General features: G+C 35.3%; 1 protein-coding gene across 12 annotated transcripts in view; it reads left to right on the top strand.

Annotated features, from left to right (window-relative positions):
* TRPS1 (transcriptional repressor GATA binding 1) overlaps window positions 1-22,117 on the top strand; it is a 269,041-nt gene extending 246,924 nt beyond the window's left edge. For all 12 annotated transcript variants that reach the window (XM_087931637.1, XM_026703574.2, XM_026703578.2 and 9 more), the window contains 2 exons: window positions 10,492-10,614; window positions 18,929-22,117. In XM_087931637.1, coding sequence (XP_087787763.1) covers window positions 10,492-10,614; window positions 18,929-19,990 — 1,185 coding nt within the window. In that variant the 3' untranslated portion in view covers window positions 19,991-22,117. The remainder of the gene's footprint in view (window positions 1-10,491; window positions 10,615-18,928) is intronic.
* The last annotated feature ends 525 nt before the right edge of the window (window positions 22,118-22,642 follow it).

Raw genomic sequence — 22,642 nt, 5'->3', positions numbered from 1 at the left:
TTTTAAAAGGTATAGGAATTGTTCTTAAGAATGAGTGTATGTTTGAAAACCATGGAAACCTGGGAAAAGAAAGAGTTTCCCTTAGATTAGAATATTGTTAATAACTCAAATATTCACATGAGCAATAGAAACAATAGTAGTAGTATTTTCCTGCTTATTGAAGAAGTTGCTACAAACATTTTCATTTTTTGATATAACAACTCTTAAAAGTGCTTATTCTAGATCAGGATAATGGGCTTATATGTTCACAGAGAAATGCACTGTACGCTTAACAGATTATTGCACAATAAACTGAAAATGTCAGAATATTGCAACATTATTGAAATTATTAAAAATACTATGTAAAGCATCCTCAACATAATTAAATAAACATAAAACAAATATAAACTTCAGTGTAATAAAATCACATACAGTAGATTAATGTCACATTTCACAGTATATGATCTTTGTCCATGAACTGCAACTGCAACTACTGAGGTGGAATAAATATAAAGAGCCGATGACAAAACTTTTATCAAATCTCCATCAAATTTTCCCCTTGACAATACTTATTAACACCTTTTTTTAAAAAAAGATACCCACTTTCTCACAGTTTTAGCTCAAATTTTTCACCTACAGCAAAATTCAGAAATAGGAACACATTTGAAATATTTAGAATATACTCTCAGTATTCCTATTAAATGGCACAAGTGGGTGAGCTGCATATTCAGTCACAAAACTGGTGAATATGTTCAATATATTCCTTGTGCCTTCCAGATTACCTCTCCAAACTTACATTTATCTTGTTTAGGCAACAAAAAAAATATAGCTTTAAATTTGGAGAGGTAATCTGGATAAGTGATAACTGGAATATTTACAATGAACTCAGCAGCTGTTATTCATGTTTATTTTCTGAGAAATTCTGTGGGCCCTCTATTGAATCCACAAGAGTTCCTGTAAATAAGGATGAAAGCAAAGATGCTTCCAAGGCTGGCTATTCAGCTTTTCAGCATTTATTACAAGTATATATTAAAAAATAAAGCCAAGCAAACAGAGAAGTAGTCTCAGTGGTTCTAGTTGGTCATTATCATCAATAGTTGCAATCTACCTTATCTTGTTAGAAAAGAACCAGAGCATATCTTAAAGAAAAGAAAGATGTTTTGATTTGGTTTGCAATAGGAAACCAAGGTTAGGATGATGTTGTTGACAATAGTACATATTTATTCATTACAGTTACATTGCACATTATCTCATTGGATTGGAAAGTAGCTTCCATAAATTGACAGGCTGTTTTCATTTGGACTATAACCATATCCAGACATGTCAGCTTCCTCAAGATACCTGTATCCCTCCCTTCAGTCCAGGCTTTGCACAGCTGCAGATGTGTCTCATATTTCTTAGCTATTACCCAGCAGAGAAGGAAAACTACTCCCAGATTTTGAAATACTTCATAGCAAAAGCAAAGATTACTGATGATGGGAGGTCATCTTTATATCACAGAGTGTTAGTAGCACTATACATCTTAAAATACTGATAATATAACTCAAAAGCCTTCAATCTTTCAACAGTTAAATGAGAAATATGGATTCTCGTCTGTTAAAAAAACCAGGAACCATCTTAGTGATTTTCATGCTAAGACAATTTTAGAGACTTTATGTTGCATATTATTTTATTTCTAAATATATGTATGTGTCTAATGTGTGTGTATGTAAGAGTGGGGGGAGAGAGAATCATACAGTGTAATATCATTAATATAAATAACAAGCTTAATGCTTTGGGGCTTGTTGGGTAACATTCTCTGATGGGACCAGGGAAATGTGCCTTTTTTGTCATAGTTTGTGTCCTCTGGGAAAGCATCCCAGACATTTGATTAGCACCACCCAACTGTCTTTCTAAATATCTGTTACTTTTCCAAAATGCAGGGCTAAGATATTGTGGGAGTCCATGGTGCAGTGGTTTTAATGTTATTGTATAGGTTGCCTCACTGTTTGGCCATCTTTTCCTTTTCTTCTTTTGATCACTGTACTGTACTTTTAAGTGGGGGATTAGTTTAGAGTCTCTACATAGTCATAAGGCAAAGTCCAACCCCTTGGATACCATCTAACCTTATCTAGTTTAACCTATATGCAAACCATTAATCTGAAATTTTTGTGTGTAGGCTTGAACAATAAAACTAAATTGAATCCTTCACATGTGGACCTGGTTACTTACACCTGACAGCATGGCACTTACTCAATTTAAGGAACTTTGTCAATAGGAATCTAACCAATCTAATATTTCATGGGGGGAAACTATCTTAGTCTTTTATCCTCATAAAAATAACTATTAGCATTTTCCTTGTAATTCCCGATCACTATTGCATTCAGTTTTCATTTCTTTGAAATGAACCCATTATGAACAAACACTGTTAAAGTAAACTTTGGGATATGTACGGGAATGGTAGAACGTTACTTGACATGATTAATTCTGGCTAAGAAGCAAAAAAATAATTATCAAGAGATAACATCAAGGATCCAGTTTAAGGAAATTGCTCAAAGGAAGGTTAAGGAGGGGGAAAATTCTCAAGTCTGATGTCATTCCATATTCATCCCTGCATCATCCTTAAATCCAGAAATAGCTAACAGATTCATTTATCTATGGAATCCCATCTCCTGTTTCCCCATCTGGTCAGCATTATTGTGCTACTTCAATATCATCACCATCTTCATTTTATCTTTTTTAAAACTGGTATCAGAAACCATCCTAGCTATCTTTTTTTAAAGTTTGTAGGAAATGTTGCACACCTTTTTCTGCATTTTCCTTTGCATTTCAATATCAATTTTATTCATACTTTTTAATTAGCTTTTCATAAAATAGTGATGTGTATGTGTGTTCCCTAATGTATACATGGGATGTTTGTGATTATAAGTTCACTATAAAGTACTATTAAACTTCATAGACTTATGAAGTATTAACATAAAAGATTACATTAAAATTAAATTAAATACACATCTACATTCTTATTTCATACATATCCTATATCATGTTTACTGCTTCAGAGGGCATGTGTTTCACTTATGTTTTGAAATACCCTGTAAGGTAACTTGCCTGAAGACAAATAATTTCCTTCGATTTTGGTGGATATTACAGTTTTTAAAATTATGCACTTCTGTAAAAAAAATGTAATTTTTGATGCCTCTTTGAATTTTTTCCCTGGAAGTTTTCATTTAGTTAAGTATTCCTTTTAATGATATTAGCATGTTTCACTAGCAACTTATCTTATATGTGTAGGTATGTTTTGGATGGTAAGCAAAATTATTTAAAAGTGACGACAGTGTTTTCATCACCAATTATTTTCTTACCAATCTGAGAAAGGGGGGGGGGGAGTTTTCCATATTTACAGTAGTGCAAATACTCCAAAACACAAGCATTTACTTTTATTTTGTAGACAGCAGTAACAAATTTAATTATTAAGAAAAGTTTTCAAAATTAGCAGTCATTCCGTCTTTGTGACAGTAAAATGGGTCACTAAGGGATGCACTAGTGTTCCTTTATATTTCTTAGAAGGTTGTATAAAGCTGTTTGAATTTGGATCTCTTGAATTCAAAATATCCCCTATCGAGCTTAAAACAATAGCTTCAGACAAATGTTTCAATTGTTTGAGGTTTAAACAGTTCTGTTCTGAATTTGAAACAGTTCTTTCTAATGGAAAACAACTGCTTGAGACTTGACAAGGTATTTCAAATTCATTTTACACAGCACTACTAATTAGCATTATATTGTTTGAACAGCATCACAGGTTTTGGTTTTTATTTTTGAATTATTCAAGAAGATGGCTTTCTGCTGTGAATAATTATTTACTGTCTGAAATTCAGGTAAAACAATATCAGACGTGTGTGCAGGCATAGCCCCTTTGCTTGCAATACCAAAAGAAGGATTGAATAATCCAGAGTGAATTGCTATATTCGTGCTAATGTTGCTTTGCATAGACCTGCTTTATAGAGATATTCATTGAATATCTTCTTAATGCAGGTTTGTGAGTCAAAAATTTCTCAACATACCTCAGTCATGTGTTGCTTTAGGATAAAAAGTCTGTTAAATGGTGTGAAAGTACAGTAGAAAAAAAATGCCCAAATTAAATCACAGTGAGTATAATAAGGGAAATGCACTCCCATATTGAAGAAAACCAACTATTTTAATCACTTCTTCCTAAAGAGGTAGATTATTCCTGATCCAGTCGTTATCAGCATACTGGGTGCCATACAAAAAATAATAATCATGAATGGCATTAAAGAAAATCTGCTCGTTGGCAACATTTTCATTAATCAATTACAAAAGGCCATGTTACTTGGATTTGCATATATACTACACCAATACATTATGACACCCTAGGTTCTTGGAAGAATTCAAGTATGTGAAATCCAACACCAGCTAAAGAACTGGTGGCTGTGATTCCACATAATTGGCTATATAATAATATATTAAACATGTATTCCCTTCCTATCATAACAGAACAACAGAATTGGAAAGGACCTTAGAAGTCTTCTAATCCAGCCCTCTGCTCAAGCCAGAAACCCTGTAACATTTCAGACAAATGGTCATCCAATGTTTTAAAAATCTCCAGTGTTGAAGCACCCACAACTTCTGGAGGCAACTGATTAATTGTTCTAACTGTCAGCAAATTTCTCCTTAATTCTAGGTTGGCTCTGACTTTATAGTTGATTAGTTTCCACCCATCACTTCTTGTCCTCCCTTCAGATGCTGTATATGTGAAGGGACCATTCTGAATTTCAAATATCTACAGAATAAAAGCTAAGAAATATGTGAATTAGCTCCCTGCAACCTCAATAAAAAGTTGACAATATCTGCTTCCCATAGATATGTTGGTTACATATATGACAGGTATATGCTGAAAATGAATGTCATCTTTCAATATCTTCCTGCTTTCAATATCCACAAATATTATTTGGCTAAAGTTAGCTGATGATCATAGAGCCAGTCTGGGTTAAAAACAAGATATTTTTTAAAAAACATTAGTAAACAATACCTCTGGTTAAAACAGTTACTTGTTCTCATGGTTCTAGTACATTGCTCAGTTTGCTTTTTTAAAAAAAGTTCCTTGAGGAGGTATCATTCGGGTTATATGCTTCAAGATTAATTTTTTTTCCCTCCCTATTTTCGCTAAGCTTTCTTTTCCCTTAAAATTAATGGAGCAGGAAACTTTCTGTTGGCATTTCCCTGGAAACTAAGCTGCTGTGGTTCAACTTATGAAAAGTAAGAATTATTCAGGAACCTGGGAATTTTTGTTTCTTTTTTTTAAAATCATATTTGGCCTTCTTTCAAATTATAAGCAGCTGAACCGATTTAAAGAAAATTTTATTTTAAAAAAAATCTTCACATCTGCGCTAACCAATTTGTATGCCAAATTTCAACCCAGTGTGATTTGAAACGACTAATATATTAAACACCCAACCTAGGAACTAAAATGGAAAATACTGAGAGACCCTTAACTGTAGTTGTCCCTTCATGCTGTGTTATTATAATGTATTGAATACAAGGATTCACATAATTAAAGATTGACTTAGCAGAAGTATAGTTTCAATTATTGATCCTTTGGGGTTATTTTTCCAAGTCTATACAGGAAATTTGTATGGATAACTCCAATTAAAGCAAGTGGCATTGAAGGAAATCCAATTCCTGTCATTGGTGCTCAGTGAGTCCTTGCTTCCATGATGTTAAGAGCTATTGTTGGGTATTCTGTTATGGCTGGTATAAAATATGATTTGGTATGAAACTGAACACAGATTTCCCATGATATACAGCAGGACCCAGATCAACAGATTTGCAGTTTGTTGATAATGGCTAGGAGTGATTTTGAACTGTGTTTTTCAAGCTCATAAAGAGCCCTTTGTCATGTTGCCACCATGCTGTGTGCCTGCGAAATTAATACCTACACTGTGTGTTTCCAAAAGGAAAATTTGTTTTTTTCCGAAATTTGTGTTTGAAAATGGAAATAACATTACAGAGCTGGAAAGCAAATGTGATAGATAAACTCTTGGCTTGAATTAATACTGTTATTGGTGAGCACTCAGGAACAAAGGAAAAAGAACACACATTAGAAGAGTTGTTTCTCTACTCATGATGTTAATGTATCGAGAATCAGAATTAATATGCATATCTCCAAAGATTCAATCCCATCAAGATATTTGCTGCTAAGCTTGATAGTCTTCTTCCTGTTGCTGTCTTTAAGAGACCATGTAGAAAAGGAAGCAACAAATTCAGCGTATTCTTATGGTTTAAGCTAAAAGAACAAAACCGGGCAACAGCAATAGCACCATGTGGCACATTCATGTCAAAACAACCCTAAAATCTATAGCTAGCCCATAATGTGTTCCATGCTTTCTTGTGCTGATTTACACCTACAGCTTCAGCTCTGGAAATCATAAATTGGATGACTTTTGCACCTGATCAGTCTCGAAATCCAAAGTCTCAACTCTTCACTTCTTTAATACAGATTTTTGTTTATATATTTCTAAACATGAATTGTATTGGACTATCTTCCATAACATACTTCACTCTGGCAAGTTTTCAAATAGCTGTTTTATCTAATCTAGGATATGAGCTTAGGGTTACCTTGAACAAAAAAGAGTAACAAAAAAGAACAAAAAAAGAAATTGTACATGGACATGTAAACTATGGTTAATAGCACATTTCACATCCTCATAGAAGGGACAGGAAGGAAAGGGAAGGGAAGGGGAAAAAAGGGAAGAAATCCCTGCAGATTTTAGTCATCTAATCATTGCTGACTATAGGGGGCTCATTTCTCCATTTCAAGGTTGTTGAGCCAGCACTGTCAGAACACATTTCTACAGTCATGTGGCCAGCATGATGTCACAGAGTGCTGTTTCCTCCCCACCAAAGTGGTATCTATTTATCTACTTGCATTTGCATGCTTTCAAACTGCTAGATGAGCAAGAGCTAGGTGAAGACAGATGATCAATCTGTTGTGCGACAGTCGGGTCTCAAACCTAGACTGTTGGTTTTTGAGCTGACAAGCCCTGCATCTCAATCACTGAATAATTGCACTGCCCACATCCTTGCATAGGAATGCACAATTTCAGCAGGAATAGAGTTTTGTGTTTCTTTTCTTTTCTTTTTTACATTAAAGAGGTTTTGGTATCTACTTACAAAGCCGTTGGCTTTGGCTAATTGAATGCTGACAGCTAAAGCAAACAGTCGAGCAGTAAAGCGTATTTGGAGCTAAAACTACTTTATGTATGATATAACCAAGGCAACCCTAACAGCCTTCTATAACCAGGTGCCCTCCAGATGTACTTCTAGAATTCCCAACCAAAAATTTGATGACACTGCCTGAAAATTCTGGGAATTGATGTTCAGCATATCTGAACAACCTCCATTTAAGGAAAACCACATTATAGGTTAAATATATTTTTACTTGTCACCACATCACACGTGAGTACTTGTAACTTGTAATCATTCAAAATTAGAATATTATTCTTTAGCTTGACCAGTATTTTATTCAAAATAACTATTTGACGTACAACAAACCAGCTCAAATACAGTTAATATTTCTAAATGAACAATATGCTTTCTGATTTATCTTGCTTTCCAACAAGTAATTTTAAAAATTAATAAATAGCATCCACTTATCCTTTATTAATATTACATCCTTTCTGTATTCATGACTGGGTTAACATAATGAGTTCCACAACAATCCATCCTCTGTGTAGCAAGAAGAAATGTATGGCTAGATTTCTCCCTCCCCCCACTTCTAGTTTAGGAGATTATTTCCATTTCTTTAGCAGACAAAAAAATCATAATAATTTCCATGTCTGACTATTTTTACATAATGTTTCAAATAATCAAGTAAGATTACTTACAGTCACAGGAGAAAGTTTACATCATGATGATTTGGATTATAGCAGTTGTCAGTTCTACCAAAAAGTTGAATTTAACATTTCATGTGTATATATTTCTAAAGCATAAATCTGATATTCATCCATTCATTCACTCATCCCAGTTGAACTAGATCCTAGCTCCATGCTTATTATATAAAATAAGTGCACCTCCTCTGGGTATAATTATTTCTTTAAATTTTACATCTTTTTTTAAAAAAATGCATATATCCAAAACAATAAATATTCATGCTTCCTTTGTTTATAATCAAGACTAAAATTCAACTTATGCTCCAATGAGATATTAAAGTATAATTGGGGGAAATGCATGAGAAAAGACAGATGAGTTTTCAGAAAATTAAGGGGGTAGCCACAATTACATAATTAATGCCCTGTCCCTTTATTTACAAGTATGTGTGCACAACATATAGTCGAAAACTGTAAATTGTCAACTCCAGATGAGTACTTGTTTGTTAAAAACAATTATCTGGTCTCTAAAAAAAAAATCTGCCAAATAACCATCACCCATCAAACTTGTCAAGCATGGAAAAACTCACACTTGGTATACACCCTGTTCAGCGTGCCTCTGCTTGTATATACCATTTCTAAGAACTTTTAGAACAGACTGATATGTTTTTCAAGCAGATTCAAAAGATGGCCATGCAAAAGAGTTAGATCTCATTGCATGCATAACTGTAATCTCATTTAACTAAAAGTTTATTGATCTCCAAAGAAAGTATTTTGGCAATCAGCTGAGCTTTTTTGTGGATAAACTAGCCTGCAGAGTTATTTTTAAAAGGACTTTAGATACTTGTTAGGCAAACTCACTGACCAGCAGTAGACTATTAGGTTAGCATGCATACTATATTATTGTGGCTCAGGGAGTGCATTTTATGTATTTAAACAAATAAACTGACCATGTTAAACATAAATCTGAAGTTACTTACGATTGTTCTATACAGATCAAGTCTAGTTGCACTTGAGATTTAGGTGAAAGAGTGAGATATAATTATAGTTTTGATTAAGTGGTATTGAGCTTAGCGGCAGACACAGAAGAATTGATTATTCCTTTAGCATTCTTGATTTTGCTATCTAATGAAACTATATTTGTGGTTTAAAAGGGCAATTGTTGGTCTGACTTCAATTCTTACTGAAAATGTTTCCCCAATCTTTCTACAATGTTGCACTTATGTTAGAATTTTATAGCCGTCGAGGTTACCAGCCTTTAATCCTGTGTGTTTCCTATGTTTTTGCCGTATAGTGGATTAATGGGGAAGCTAAACATTAGAAGCAAGCAGCCATCAGCAAATGCAAGATCATAATTAGTTTAGCTGACGAGGGCCTCTGATAGCGCTTACATCTGGATGGAAAAATTACCCTATAGGGAACTGGCTGATCACCAGGTCTTTTTAGTGATACATTGCGAAACACCCGATGAATCAAATGCCCTTTCTATGCCAAGAAAGTGTTCCATGCTCCAAGCCAAAATTATGTCTGCAAAAAGCTTTCCATTTGAAATGTATCAGAGTACAATTATAACCATTGTACTTTCTTGGCACCAGCATTCCTTCCCTACAGTATGGAGTAAAATTAAACGAATTACTTAAATTTGAGGAAACCTTGAAATTTTGATTTATAAGGTTAGTAATTTTTTAATTTAGAACAAAATCAGTTTAAGCTTTTTTGCTGAAATGGTTCACCTTCCACAGTTGTACAAAATGAAGAACTCTTAATAAATGTTTATACTGAAAAGGTATGCTTTCCTTAAAAGAGGGAGAAATAACCACATCATAATTATTAACAGTTATGTCTATAAAGTCAGCATGTAATGCTTTATTTTGCTGGGTTCTTCTGTGAAACCCTCTTCACTAGAATGAATGATATCTTTATAGGATAGAAGAAATCTAACATATTTCTCGGTTGTGAGATTAAGAAAGCTGTGGGATTCAGTCACATCCTCATTTATGTTCACTTTGCATTCCTAAAAGTATGCTTTACGCCATCTGGTGATGAGACAACATCATGTTGTTTTATCACCAAAGTTAGAGCTTTATATACACCTTCATAGTACTGAATTTGAGCCATGCTTTTCAGTGAGCTTTAGGAAATAAAAAGCAGCATATGTGATTTTTATAATTATGTTAGCCTGTAATTTAACACTTTGCGTCTTGTTAAAGAGATAGACTTTCTAAGAACAGAAATAAGGCTACATGAAAACTGAAATTAATTGTAAAGATTTTTATTTATGTTTTAGGTGTATTGTTAATGATCACACCATTAAAATAACTCAAAATTGGGAGGGGGGGGGAGATACCTAAGAGCAACTCTCAAAAAAATCTTAAAATTCAGCGCACCAAATCTATTCATCAAAAGGCACAAATTCAATAGTTTATTAAATTAAAACTTCAGAGGAAAACAAAAGTATTTGTGTTTTGCACACTTGATCCATTACTGCAGGGCAAACTGAGATGAAAATCAGCATTGTGTGCAGTGCAGTGTGATTTTATACTAGCAAGCTAAATAGAAAACTGTTGTGTACATTTGTCATATTTACAGATCACGTGACTAACCTTTGACTTCTTTTTTTTTCCTTTCTTTTTTCCATCCCCAATTTTAGAGACGTAGAGGCTCGGGTGTTTTTTGTGCCAATTGCCTGACCACAAAGACCTCACTCTGGCGAAAGAACGCAAATGGAGGATATGTCTGCAATGCGTGTGGTCTCTACCAGAAGCTTCATTCGGTAGGAAGAACTTGCTTGTTTTATATTGGAAAGGTTTTCAGCAACTCAGCTGAAGTTGGGCAGCTGTGGTTAATTTCCTAACTGCACATTTTCTTCAGTGTGGTCACTCCAGAATCAGATGTGATTCATTATGGAAGATGCTGATATGCCATAGAGAGGGGAGTCAGTGTTGGAGATGCCCAACGAGGCATGTATTTACTTTGAGACAAAATAAAGAATAAAAATGGAGCTATTTCCTTCTTTCACACAAGAAGTGCACAGAATTATGTTGAAAAAGAACATTTCTAGATCCCTTCCTTCTCATGACAGAGAAGCTGGTAGTGCAGCTTGAACTTATGACAACTTCAGTTCATAGTTTCAAAGATGCTTTTTCAAGAGGCAACTGGACTTTTGGGTTTTTCTTTGAAGACATTTCGCTTCTTATTCAAGAAGCTTCTTCAGCTCTCTTGGATAAGAAGTCTTCAAAAAAAAACAACAACCAGAAAGTCCAGTTGCCTCTTGAAAAAGCACCTTTGGGACAACCATGACCTGGATGACTGAGAATCTCCATTCAGGACATTCAGTTCCTAGCATCTCCAGATTGATTTGAAACCTAGAAGCAGCCAACCAGTCATATAGAAAGTACTAAGATTAAAAGGAAAAATATTCTAACTGTAATATAAGACAACTTCTTATGTTTCTAAGAGAAAGGAATCATACAAGGAACAAAATAAATATGCATGAATTGAAGACTAATTGTTTTCTCCCTCTATTCCCAGAAAACCCCCAAGTCTTGCTGAACTCCTTATCATGGTGGGTGGAGGGTTATGTATTTCCTTTTTTAAAAATAAAGCTTTATTGAGTTTTAACAAAACAAATAAAACATCTTATTCGAGTACAGCATCGTTCCGGGTTATCACATTTCCATACAGACACAATTTCATATGCATATTCACCTTATGTATTCAACTTTATATCTTATTACTCTTTTTCCAACTCCTCACTATTTCTCCCTTTACTTCTCTTAATTTTCTTTTATGATTATCTCATTTTCTTCTTAATCAATTGTATTTTTGTTACCTAAATTTCTGTATCTTTTCATTCATTATACTTATACTTTCGTCTGTCTTGTTTACAATTTCATATGTTCTCTTCCAACATTCTTAAGAAACAAAATTCCCCCTATGATTGCCAATCGAAGTGCAACATCTTTAAATCTTATTGTTATTTTCATATGAAATCTCATTAAATATTGAATTTGTGCATTCTAAAATTATAACATTCAAATTTCTAATATCTATTTGATATCATGTAAATCTTATCATTCAGACTCTGCATGGTAGTTCCCCTTGAAAATGTAAAAAGAAAATTTCTAAAAACATAGAAATATATATATATATATATATAATATATATATATATATATATATATATATATATATAATATGAAACAAAATATATATATATATATATATATATATATATATATATATATATATATATATATATATATATATAGTAAACATTAGTAAACAAAATAGTTATTCAAAATAATTCTAGTACTGGTATGAACCTTGTAAATCTTTCATGTTTCTTTTCAATATCTATCAATCTTTGAGAACAATTGAGAACAATTCTTCATTAGTTAAACAGTTTTATCTTATAAATTATTTACTATTACTAAGCAAAATAATTATTCAAATTCATTCTAATAACTGGTTTAAATTTCCTTATAAATCTTTCACATTTCTTTTCAATATTTTATCAATCTTTAGAAACAATTTCAATGTTTCCCTCTCTTCTTTATTATTGCATTAATTATAAATAAACATACCATTACATAACAATAGTTTTATCTCATAGATTATTTACTTATTTCATTTCTAACTCATTACACTATTCTACTGTCACAACACTATCTTTTGTACCTTTGCAGAATCCTCACTTTTAACTTAACCATTGTCTCTGTGTTTTCTAGCTGAGCAAATACCTTTAATCCTAGTACATTTCCCCTTTTTCTTTATTTCCTGTTTTTGTCCCTCATAAGTTCTTTCCCTTTCTATCTTTCCCTTCTTTTCCTCATCCCTTTTTTATACCTTTCTCTCTAATTTTGCTTTCTGTAGTTTTCTTTTCTGCTTCTCCTTGCTGTTATACTTCTTTTTCAGACTATTTTTCTTTTTGGCTGTTCCTTTAATCTCAAACTTTTAACTCCTTTCCTCTTTTTTCCCCTTATTACCCACTTTGCATTATTTCATCATTGAAAATGGCTTCTTCTTTGTCCCACCCTTCTTCTTGCTCTTGAAGCTTTTCCTTTTGCTTTTTATAATTCAGAATCTCCATTTCAAAAAATTCAAATACAAAGCCGAAGGATCTTCCTCCCCTTTCTGCATCTTCTTTCTGTTTTTTAAGACTCATCTTCAATTCCTCCAGGAATGATGGCATTTTAAACACTTTTGAACAACCACCCAATTGACTTTAAGTAAAAACAGAAAAAGAAAAAAAAACCCCAATGGCAAACAACTTTTTTAAAAAATCACTAAATGATCCCAGTCTGTTCCTTCTTGTTTCTTTCCGTTACTTTTCCTTTCCGTGGGTTACTGTATCTTTTAATAAGATTTCAGTTACAATGTATCCTCGGGGGTCTTTTCAAAGTTTCACTGTTAATCCTCTTTATTTTTCCAGGTGGCACTCCATTTTTCCATTATTCCAAGTCCCACCCTTTTGCCTCCACTTTTTTTCCTTTTTAGGGCTTTAAAATGACCAAGAAAAAATCTTTATTCTCCTTTTGACACTTAGATTTCAGCTTAAGGTTGCCTATTAGTGTCAAAATAGATTAATATAAATTTCTTTCCATACCATTTGTAATTGTCAATATAAAGGTAAAAAAAGGGGGTTTTAACCTCCTTTTCTCTCTCCTTCGCCACTTAAAGATCTTCTTTCAGGAGTATCCCTCTAGGTACTTTTAGATTCAGGGTACCTTGCTTAGATGTTCTCTGTTGTTTAGCCTGGTCTGTCCTGCTTTCATCTTTGTCTTCGTCCTGCCCAATCTTATCCAGTCGGGTTCTTCTTTGAGGTGGTCATTTTTAACCACTGCTGCAACCTCCTTCGGGGAAGGGAGTTTAGATCAGCCAAGGAGGAGAGATGCGGCTCTCCTCCACTTAGCTAGCAATCTCCCCCCTCTTCACCACCTCTACAGGGTGGCTTCAGCACCGAATCCAAAGGATCGGGGCGCTCCAGCAGCGAGCTACAGATTGAAACCATGCAAGATCACGGATTTCGGACTGTCGCTGAAGAGACCCAAACCAGAAGTCCTAGGGTTATGTATTTCCTGAGAGAGTTGAGTGAAGGACCCCGGGAATGTATGCCAAGGTTGTATACCCCCAGGATAATCCCCAAAAGGACACCCAAGGTATAAAGATAATCTCAGAGCATTATTGATAGAATTTATCTGTATGGTTGCTAAGAGTGACACTGACTTGAAAGTAGTCAATCAATCAATCTCCCAGGTGGTCTGACAGAGGAGAAGAAGTAACATTATACTGACCAGGTTTTTGGCTTGGTTTTGCTAAGGAGTGTATTTATCCTGGGGATTAACTACCTTGGCATACATTGTAAATAGCTACCTCCAAGATGAACAGGAATGATATAAAGTGTGATATTCTAAAACAGGGTATATCTTTTGGTGTATATTGGTGCCTCCGTTCTGATTAAACATCCAAATAGTACCAAGACTTTGCAAGATTTATTTCCTTCTTAGCCCTACGTTTATTTTCATGAAACCACTCTGCAAATTTAGACGGTCTGTGCTGATCTTCAATTTATGTCAGCCTATTTTTGCAGCCATATATTGAATTAGCCAGTCTGAGTTTGGTTGCTGCTGAGGCATCATTATGCCATCATTATCATCATTATGTTAATGGATCTGAGCCCTGGCTTAAAATCAGGAAAAGCTTCAGGAAGTTTTCTGTTTCTGATTTAAATAGATCTGATTCTTGGGTAAATGATATGGTTGAATTCATAGGAATCTTCAGCTATTAGCTGGCTTAAACTGGCGTTTCTCAGCCTTAGCAACTGAGAAAAACTGGCCTAAAGTAATCTATGGATCAATATTCAGTTTTTTACTAGTTTTCACACTTCATGAAGGTTCCATTCATTTATTTTTAAAAAGTCTTGGCTTATTTCAGTTGTGCTACTATGTCATACATTAGCTAAAATGGAAAATTATATCTAATTAACTTCAAATGAGTTGGACTGCAACATGTAAAGGGAAAAAAGAGCCAAATAAAACAAAGATAAGAGCACACAGCTCATTTATATTTTGATTTATCATAAATACTTTTTGTTTGTTTCTTTGTTTGAACGGGGCCAGAAGGTTTTATTCATTAAACAAATTTATATGGCTGTCGAACTCACACAGTGACTCCAGATATTTTTTTTAAAAAAATCAAAAAAATCAGAAGCATAAAAGCCATGTGATCCCACTTCCCCTATATTGGCAACAACCAACCACTTGATTGGGTCTAAATCAGCTTAGGGTCCCTAGGCCTGTAGATGGAACCATAACTTCAGAGTCTTCTGGAAAACTAACAAGGTAGGGACCAATCTTATCTACAGGGAATAATATTCCATAGGGAGGGAGCTACTACTGAGAAGGTCTTTATTCTTTATTCTAGAACTTTTTCCCTAATAGATGGGACCTGCAACATGTAAAGATGGCTAACTTAGTGCGACAAAGTTTTGCTTGTCAATTGAAAGTTACTTTTTATAATGCTTTTAAGTGTGCACAAGGTTTTTTTTTTCTTTTGCTGTGGTAAAAAATATAGAATTACTAATAACTACTAGAATAATTTTCTTTGGCACGGGCCTCAGTTGGAGGAGGCAAAGAAACAAATGACAACATTATCACCCAAACACTGTGATTTACATACTTATGACAAATGTTATGACTCCATGAGTCATTTATTTGTGTGATGACATCATCACTCATGTGTCATTATTTTGGCATCCTTGCAGTTTGCTATGAATGGCACGTAGGGATTTTTTAAAAAAAAGCTGGTTCAAAAGAAATCAATTATTAATGCCAGTGCTAATTGGTAATAAGTTGGAGCTACATTTATTTTTGTGAATACAGAGCTAAGGTAAAAACCATTTTTTATACTAGGCTTGAAACAAGCTACTAAATTTCTATTTGATGCACATGAATGTTTAATGAGTTTAATTTTACCCAAGCAAAGGGTGAAAGTGTTGATAAACATTAAGTTTACTATAGAGTCAGCAGTAGGAAAAAAAGTCTATGTAATTAAACCTGAACACTCAAGGGTTCTTCATTTAAAAAGTATTAAGAATGTATATCCAATAGATGAATAAATAGGGAAAGGACTCTGGGAAACAGTGGAAGATGGGGGGGGGGGGACATGCTGTGGTTCATGGGTTCTGAAACAACTTAGCAACTGAACAGCAACAACAAACAGTTTACTTTCAGAAAAAAATAAACAATACAAATCAAAGGTTCAACTGCTACTGCCTTTTTTTCTATTTTGCCTCATGCAATGGGCCGCCCCATTCTTTCTGAGTATCAGGATTCCCTCCCAAATCTCTTCTGTGATGTGCGTAGGCAGGTTTTGGACCTGATTATGGAGTCATGACTGGGGTGCCAAGGAAAAATGAGAGCAGCAAATCCCTGCCGTAGAAACGGAAACAAACTTTGGCAACTTTGGAAGCATCCTTTATTCACATTCATGGATTTCAGACTTGAATGTTAATATGAATGTTACCACATTGCCACGTTATCATCTTGCCTAGAGAGAATCGAGCAAACAATACTTTTCATAAGGAGCATGTGTTTACTTCTTCCCTGGGCTTTCAATGTGCTGCCCCCAGGTATTGACTTCTGTAGCCGTTGACATTGGTCAACCGTTCTTAGCACAACATGTTTCTGCTGGGGAGGGAGTTCCTGAGGTTACTGAAGATGCCAGGGGCAGGGTGGGAATGTCATGATGTCACTGGAGAGGCAAAGGCTTTTTCAGACTCTCTTTCTGTAGGTTGAGTACATAATAGCTACATATCTGTCCAAGTTTTTATTCATTCATTCATTCATTCATTCATTGTTCCCAGCTACGTTTACTGAACCAGGGATTGGGGAAGAGAAAAAAAGAGAAATGCCTAAATTTTCAGGGTCATTTTTCTTTGGAGATTTTTCACAATTCTGATATGAAGTGTGCTTTAAACCAGTGGTCGTCAACTGGTGGGCCGCGGCCCACTGGTGGTCCACGAGAAAATTTTGGTGGTCCACAGAGAAATGTCACCCCCAGAGCACCCCCCCAAAGAAATTAATCCAGGCTGCGCAATAACACAAGGCTGCCCTGCCCACATGGAACCTTCTCCACCCACTCCTTACCTGGCAAGCTTGCCTGCTAAGTTGCTATTTTTCCTTTTTTTTCAGTTATTAAGTGAGTTTTGTCCCATTTTTGTGACTTTTCTTGCCACAGTTATTAAGTGAAACACTGCAATTGTTAATAACACGGCTGTTAGGGGAATCTGGTTGCAAAAGGTGATTACATGAGCCTGGTGCAACCATGGATGACCTTTTGTCTCAATTTGCAGGAGACTCATATACAGAGAACCAGAACGTTCCAGTTCATCTTCTACCCTTGCCTCTTCCCATTAGGAGTAGGAGGGTTTAGTGCTTGAGCAGGGGGTTGGACTAGAAGGTCTCCAAAGTCCCTTCCAACTCTGTTATTCTGTTATTCTTTTTATCATAACAGCAGCAAAATAATAGCTTTGTTTACTAAGCCTCAGATAATCTTTTGCAGGACTGGGTCTTGAGCGTTCGCCAATCATTTTCTGTAAATACAGAAAACCAGGCAAGATTTTTCCTATAGCCAGATAATCCTTGGAGTTGTTGTCATATTAATCATGACATCTTTCTTCCTCTAATGTGAAAATTTGCTACTCCATTCAGAGACTATGATAAGGAAAATCATGAGAACAGGATGCTTATTATGACTGTGCATCTTTGAGTGTGATTGCCTGTGCATTTACACAAAACACCTTCCTTTCTCTCTCAAATGTCCCAGTGCATAGTATATTATGCAAATGTGATTCTGCAGATGGGCAGCAAAGTCTCCTTCATATCTGTAAGAATTGTTTCCTAGACTGATAAGGGATTCAAGAGAACGTTATGTAAATAGCCAGCTGTGGAGTCTTACGGACATCTGTCAGGAAAAGAATCAGAAAGTTTCTGTTGTAATGTACAAAGGAATATATTAGGTTTAATTTGAAGAGAGTTCAGTCACCAGGCTTCTTGAAAATCTGTTTTGTTTATCAATAAATCCTGCTAAAGAGGACTTGGAGAATCATAGTTACGAAAGAATGATTTTTTTTGTGTGTGTAGGCTGTTGCCAAAGAATCTGATAATGTCACAGTTATGTATCCCATGTTGGGCTCTGCACAGATGACCATTTCTTATCTTGCATCTAAATCATAAGTTTTTTTTTTTTTTGATTGGCAATTTTTAATTGAATTCAGCTTAGCAAGCAGAGATAGGTGATTAGGAGCACAAATTAATTATCGTATAAATTAACTTAACAAAGGCAAAGGTGGATGAAGGAGGCAGATCAGGAGATAAAAGAAAAGCTGAGCAAAGTGGGTTTTATTTTCATATTAGCATATTTTATTAACTCAAGCTGTTACAGAGTTCATTGATTACGCTCTTAATCCTTTTGTAGATTGCTTTTCAAGTTGATCATGGCCTGAAAATGGTTATAAATAAATGAAAATTGTTATAATTAAATATGGCAGGAGATATGAAGAAGGACAAAGAAACATAAATTGTTCTAATTGAAGGAACTATACAATTGACCAATGAGTCAGATGTCCATAGGTTTCTCCTTCCTCTTTCTTACACATTTCCTTCCATTACAACCTTGAGGGTTTCATAAAGCATCCAATCTGTGAAATTATAGCTTAAAGACTTCCTTGATACCCATGTGAAACTGATCGTGACTTTTATCTTCCAAAGACAGCACTGATGGTGCCTTATCACTTTCAAGGTTGTTATATGAAGATCATGACATTCACTTCGATGCCAACTAGAGGGAATCGAAACCCCACACGTGGAATGTTTTAATCATTCAAAATTAGGGAGTCAGCTTCCTGTGCTTCACTGCCCTTGCATCTTCCTTCCAATCAAAGCCCTTCTTAAAACAGTTCCCCTGGATGGCTTGATTAGACTGGACTGAACTCTTAAGTATATCAAGGGATTTGCATGAACAGTTTTGCAAAGCTTTGCTTAGCATTGCTCTTTTATTGATGATGTTATTGTGTTTTATATGCAGACTCCCAGGCCTTTAAACATCATTAAGCAGAACAACGGTGAGCAGATCATTAGGAGACGGACAAGAAAACGCCTTAACCCAGAGGCACTTCAGGCTGAGCAGCTAAACAAACAACAGAGAGGGAACAGCGAGGAACAAGTCAACGGCAGCCCATTAGATAGGAGGTCAGAGGATCATTTAACAGAAGGTCATCAGAGAGAAATCCAGCTTCCCAGCCTAAGTAAATATGAAGCCCAGGGTTCATTGACTAAAAGCCATTCCGCTCCTCAGTCAATACTGGTCGGCCAATCTCTGGATATTCATAAAAGGATGCAACCTTTGCACATTCAGATAAAAAGTCCTCAGGAAAGTTCTGGAGACCCAGGCAATAGTTCCTCCATATCAGAAGGAAAAGGAAGCTCAGAGAGAGGCAGCCCAATAGAAAAATACATGAGACCTGCTAAACACCTAAACTATTCACCACCTGGAAGCCCTATTGAGAAGTACCAGTACCCACTTTTTGGACTTCCATTTGTACACAATGAGTTTCAAAGTGAAGCTGATTGGCTGAGATTCTGGAGTAAATATAAGCTGTCCGTTCCTGGGAATCCACACTACTTGAGTCATGTGCCTGGCCTACCAAATCCTTGCCAAAACTATGTGCCTTATCCCACCTTTAATCTGCCTCCTCATTTTTCAGCTGTTGGATCTGACAATGACATTCCTCTAGATTTGGCGATAAAACATTCCAGACCTGGGGCGACTGCAAATGGTGCCTCTAAGGAGAAAGCTAAGACAGCATCAAATGTAAAAAATGAAGGTTCCTTGAATGTAGTTAAAAGCGAGAAAGTTGACCGAAGTACTCAAGATGATCTATCAACCAAGTGTGTGCACTGTGGCATTGTCTTTCTGGATGAAGTGATGTATGCCTTGCATATGAGTTGCCATGGTGACAGTGGACCTTTTCAATGCAGCATATGCCAATATTTTTGCACGGACAAGTATGACTTCACCACTCACATCCAGAGGGGCCTACATAAGAACAATGCACAAGCAGAAACGAATGGCAAACCGAAAGAGTAAAATTAAATAAAATAAATAAATAAATAAATAAATAAATAAAAAACCTTAGCACTTAGCACAATTAAACAGAAATAGGTTTCCTTGATGGGAATTCAATAGCTTGTAATGTCTTAAGCACTTCATATAGCAAGCATGCCTTATCCAATATACAATCTTTTATTCTTCCCTCCTTTTGCTTCATACAAGCAAACTAAAAGTTCTTAAGAATAATTATTAAATAATAAAAAAGGATGGCAGCTGGAATGGGGGAGGGGTAAAGAATAAATCACTCGGGACCCATCCTGCAAAAAACAAAAAAATTATAAATAAGAAAGAAAAAAAATCTATACAAAAGACACTATATCAGGGAAGGTCTCTTTGCAAAACTTAACCAGGCAAATAACGCTTTTGTTCTTGTACAAGAAACATAACTGGCTAGAATGCAAAGATGTATAATGCTGAAGCAGGTGTACAGTACACATATGCACATTGTATAGTGAAATGGACTTGTTAAATAAACTGATGCCCAGAAATCTAGTAGTATTTTTTTTTCTCCATTTGGGTTCACTTTGGCCTTATTAGAACATCCTCCTGCAACAGCATTTCTAGAGTCTGGAGGCAGGAGAGCATTTCTACAATCTGGAGGCTTTTGTTTGGTTTGGTTTGGTTTTATTCTGTTTTGTTTCCCAGTTGTCTCTTGTGCTAAGCCAGTGGGTAGCTGTTGTTGGATCCCTACAACAGAGCCCTTCAATCTTTTTGAAATCTAGAGCAGCAGGAGCATTGCTTAAAATAGGTTGAAGACCAGGAACATTCATTCTCAACCACAGCTGTTCCTTCCCTTTCACTCTGAAATCAAGTAAATAACAAATTCTCAGGAAAGATGGGAGTCTCAGAACATGACCTTTTATGCCAAGAAGACCTTCTTTCCAGGCTGCTTCTTAAGTTTTAAAGGTGGTGAGAAAGCCCTTTTGTAAGAGAGATTCATTGAAATTCAGCTCACAAGTAAATCTGGGGATTGCAAACTACGTCTCAGGAGATAGTGGATGTAAGATGCTTTGGCCAAAATATAGGAAAAGTACTCTGTTTTCTGATTTCTCTCTCTCTCTCTGTCTTATACGAAAGCTACTTTATGGACTTAACATTCATAGTATTAATGTTTGACTAACTCTTCTCTCAATTTTGCTTCAGGTAGAGTATGGGACTGACTTTTCCCAGAAGTCCTTAAGATTGTTTATATGCAGTGGTCAATTGCTTCACCAGGCTTAACTCCGGCTTTTGGTAGTGTTTGCCTTCATGGCCAATCTTATTTTTAATATTTTTGAGAGAAAGATAATAATGACGATGATAATGATAATAATAATAATAATAATAATAATAAACCTTTTGTAAAATTATTCCATGAAGGGAAAGCTCCTCAGCATAACTGCTCAGGGAAATAGGGCTAAATAACTAAATATTCAGTCGTTGGTTCAAGGTGCTGTTAGACAAACCTTCACAAATGTTGCAAAAATCTACAAAGGGTGGATTTCGATTCAATTTCATTATCTTGGCCCAGGCAGTCCTCTTGTTGTTGTTGTTGTTGTTGTTGTTGTTCTTATTTTTTTAAAGGGATATACAAGAGATATTACAAGCTACTGGATGTACTGTCAGATTAACTTATTTCATTTAAGAAGTTGGGAGAACAAATAGGAAAAAAACTTATTTTTCTAGTAAATATTAATGTATTACATTTCAAATAATGGTGCCTGACATATTGAATAATTATTTTCTACAGTGTACGTATGCAACAAAGATATTCCATCATGCATAAGATTCAGCGCTGGCTCAGCCTCGCTCTGTTTACATTTGCAAATGTAGCAAACAAGGTAATGAAGCAACTTTCTATTGCAGTAGGTATCTTTGATTTGTGCGCGTGTGTGTGTGCATTAAAATTGTAAACGGTAACATGAAATGAATGAACTTTGTTGATAATAATGATATTTGGGGGAGAAGAAGAAGACGACGAAGACGAAGAAGGAAATGAAAATATTTTTATGCCTACTTAGGAGGAAGAAAAAGAGTAGCACTATTCATTCCAAGTACTTTTTGTATTCTTAAGCTCTTAACTCACATTGTTATGCTTAAAATGATAAACATATATCCTCTTTTTATTGCTTTGTCTATGTTTCAGCTGAAACATTTCAGAGATTATGTCAAGAGGTGCCACCTGACTCCTTGGCACACAAGTTTTTAATTGCATTCTGTACTAGCATTGCACTCCATTTTTACCATATTACACCGTCGCTTCATGTTTTCTCGTTTTGTTGCGGCTGGGGCTTTATTTTTTTTTTTTTTTTGCATTGCACGGTCTTAGTCTCTTACGGTTGTGGAGTATAATTGGTTCCTAAATGTCACTGCAAATGAAGATTCAAATGTCTGATATTCCATTCTTCTTTCCCACCCACCCACCCCCTCTCTCCCTCCCTCCCTCCCTCCCTCCCTCCCTTTGATTTTTTTTCTAGGGATTTCCAGGCTCGATTTCCAAGATAGGAACTTATGTGGAAGGTCCTTCTTTTGAGCCCACTTACATGCTATTATTCCCAATTAAAATGATTTAGACCAATCATTTCCTAGTCTACAAAATGAGCATTTAAATTTATTTGGCAAGATAAAGTGGAGAGAAGTCACCCCAGT

Source organism: Pseudonaja textilis, chromosome 3 (assembly GCF_049901715.1).
Source record: "Pseudonaja textilis isolate UNSWEBS1 chromosome 3, rPseTex1.2, whole genome shotgun sequence".
Classification (NCBI taxonomy): Eukaryota; Metazoa; Chordata; class Lepidosauria; order Squamata; family Elapidae; genus Pseudonaja; species Pseudonaja textilis.
The sequence above is the reverse complement of the archived record's forward strand: the minus strand, read 5'-3'. Positions and strand labels throughout refer to the sequence as shown.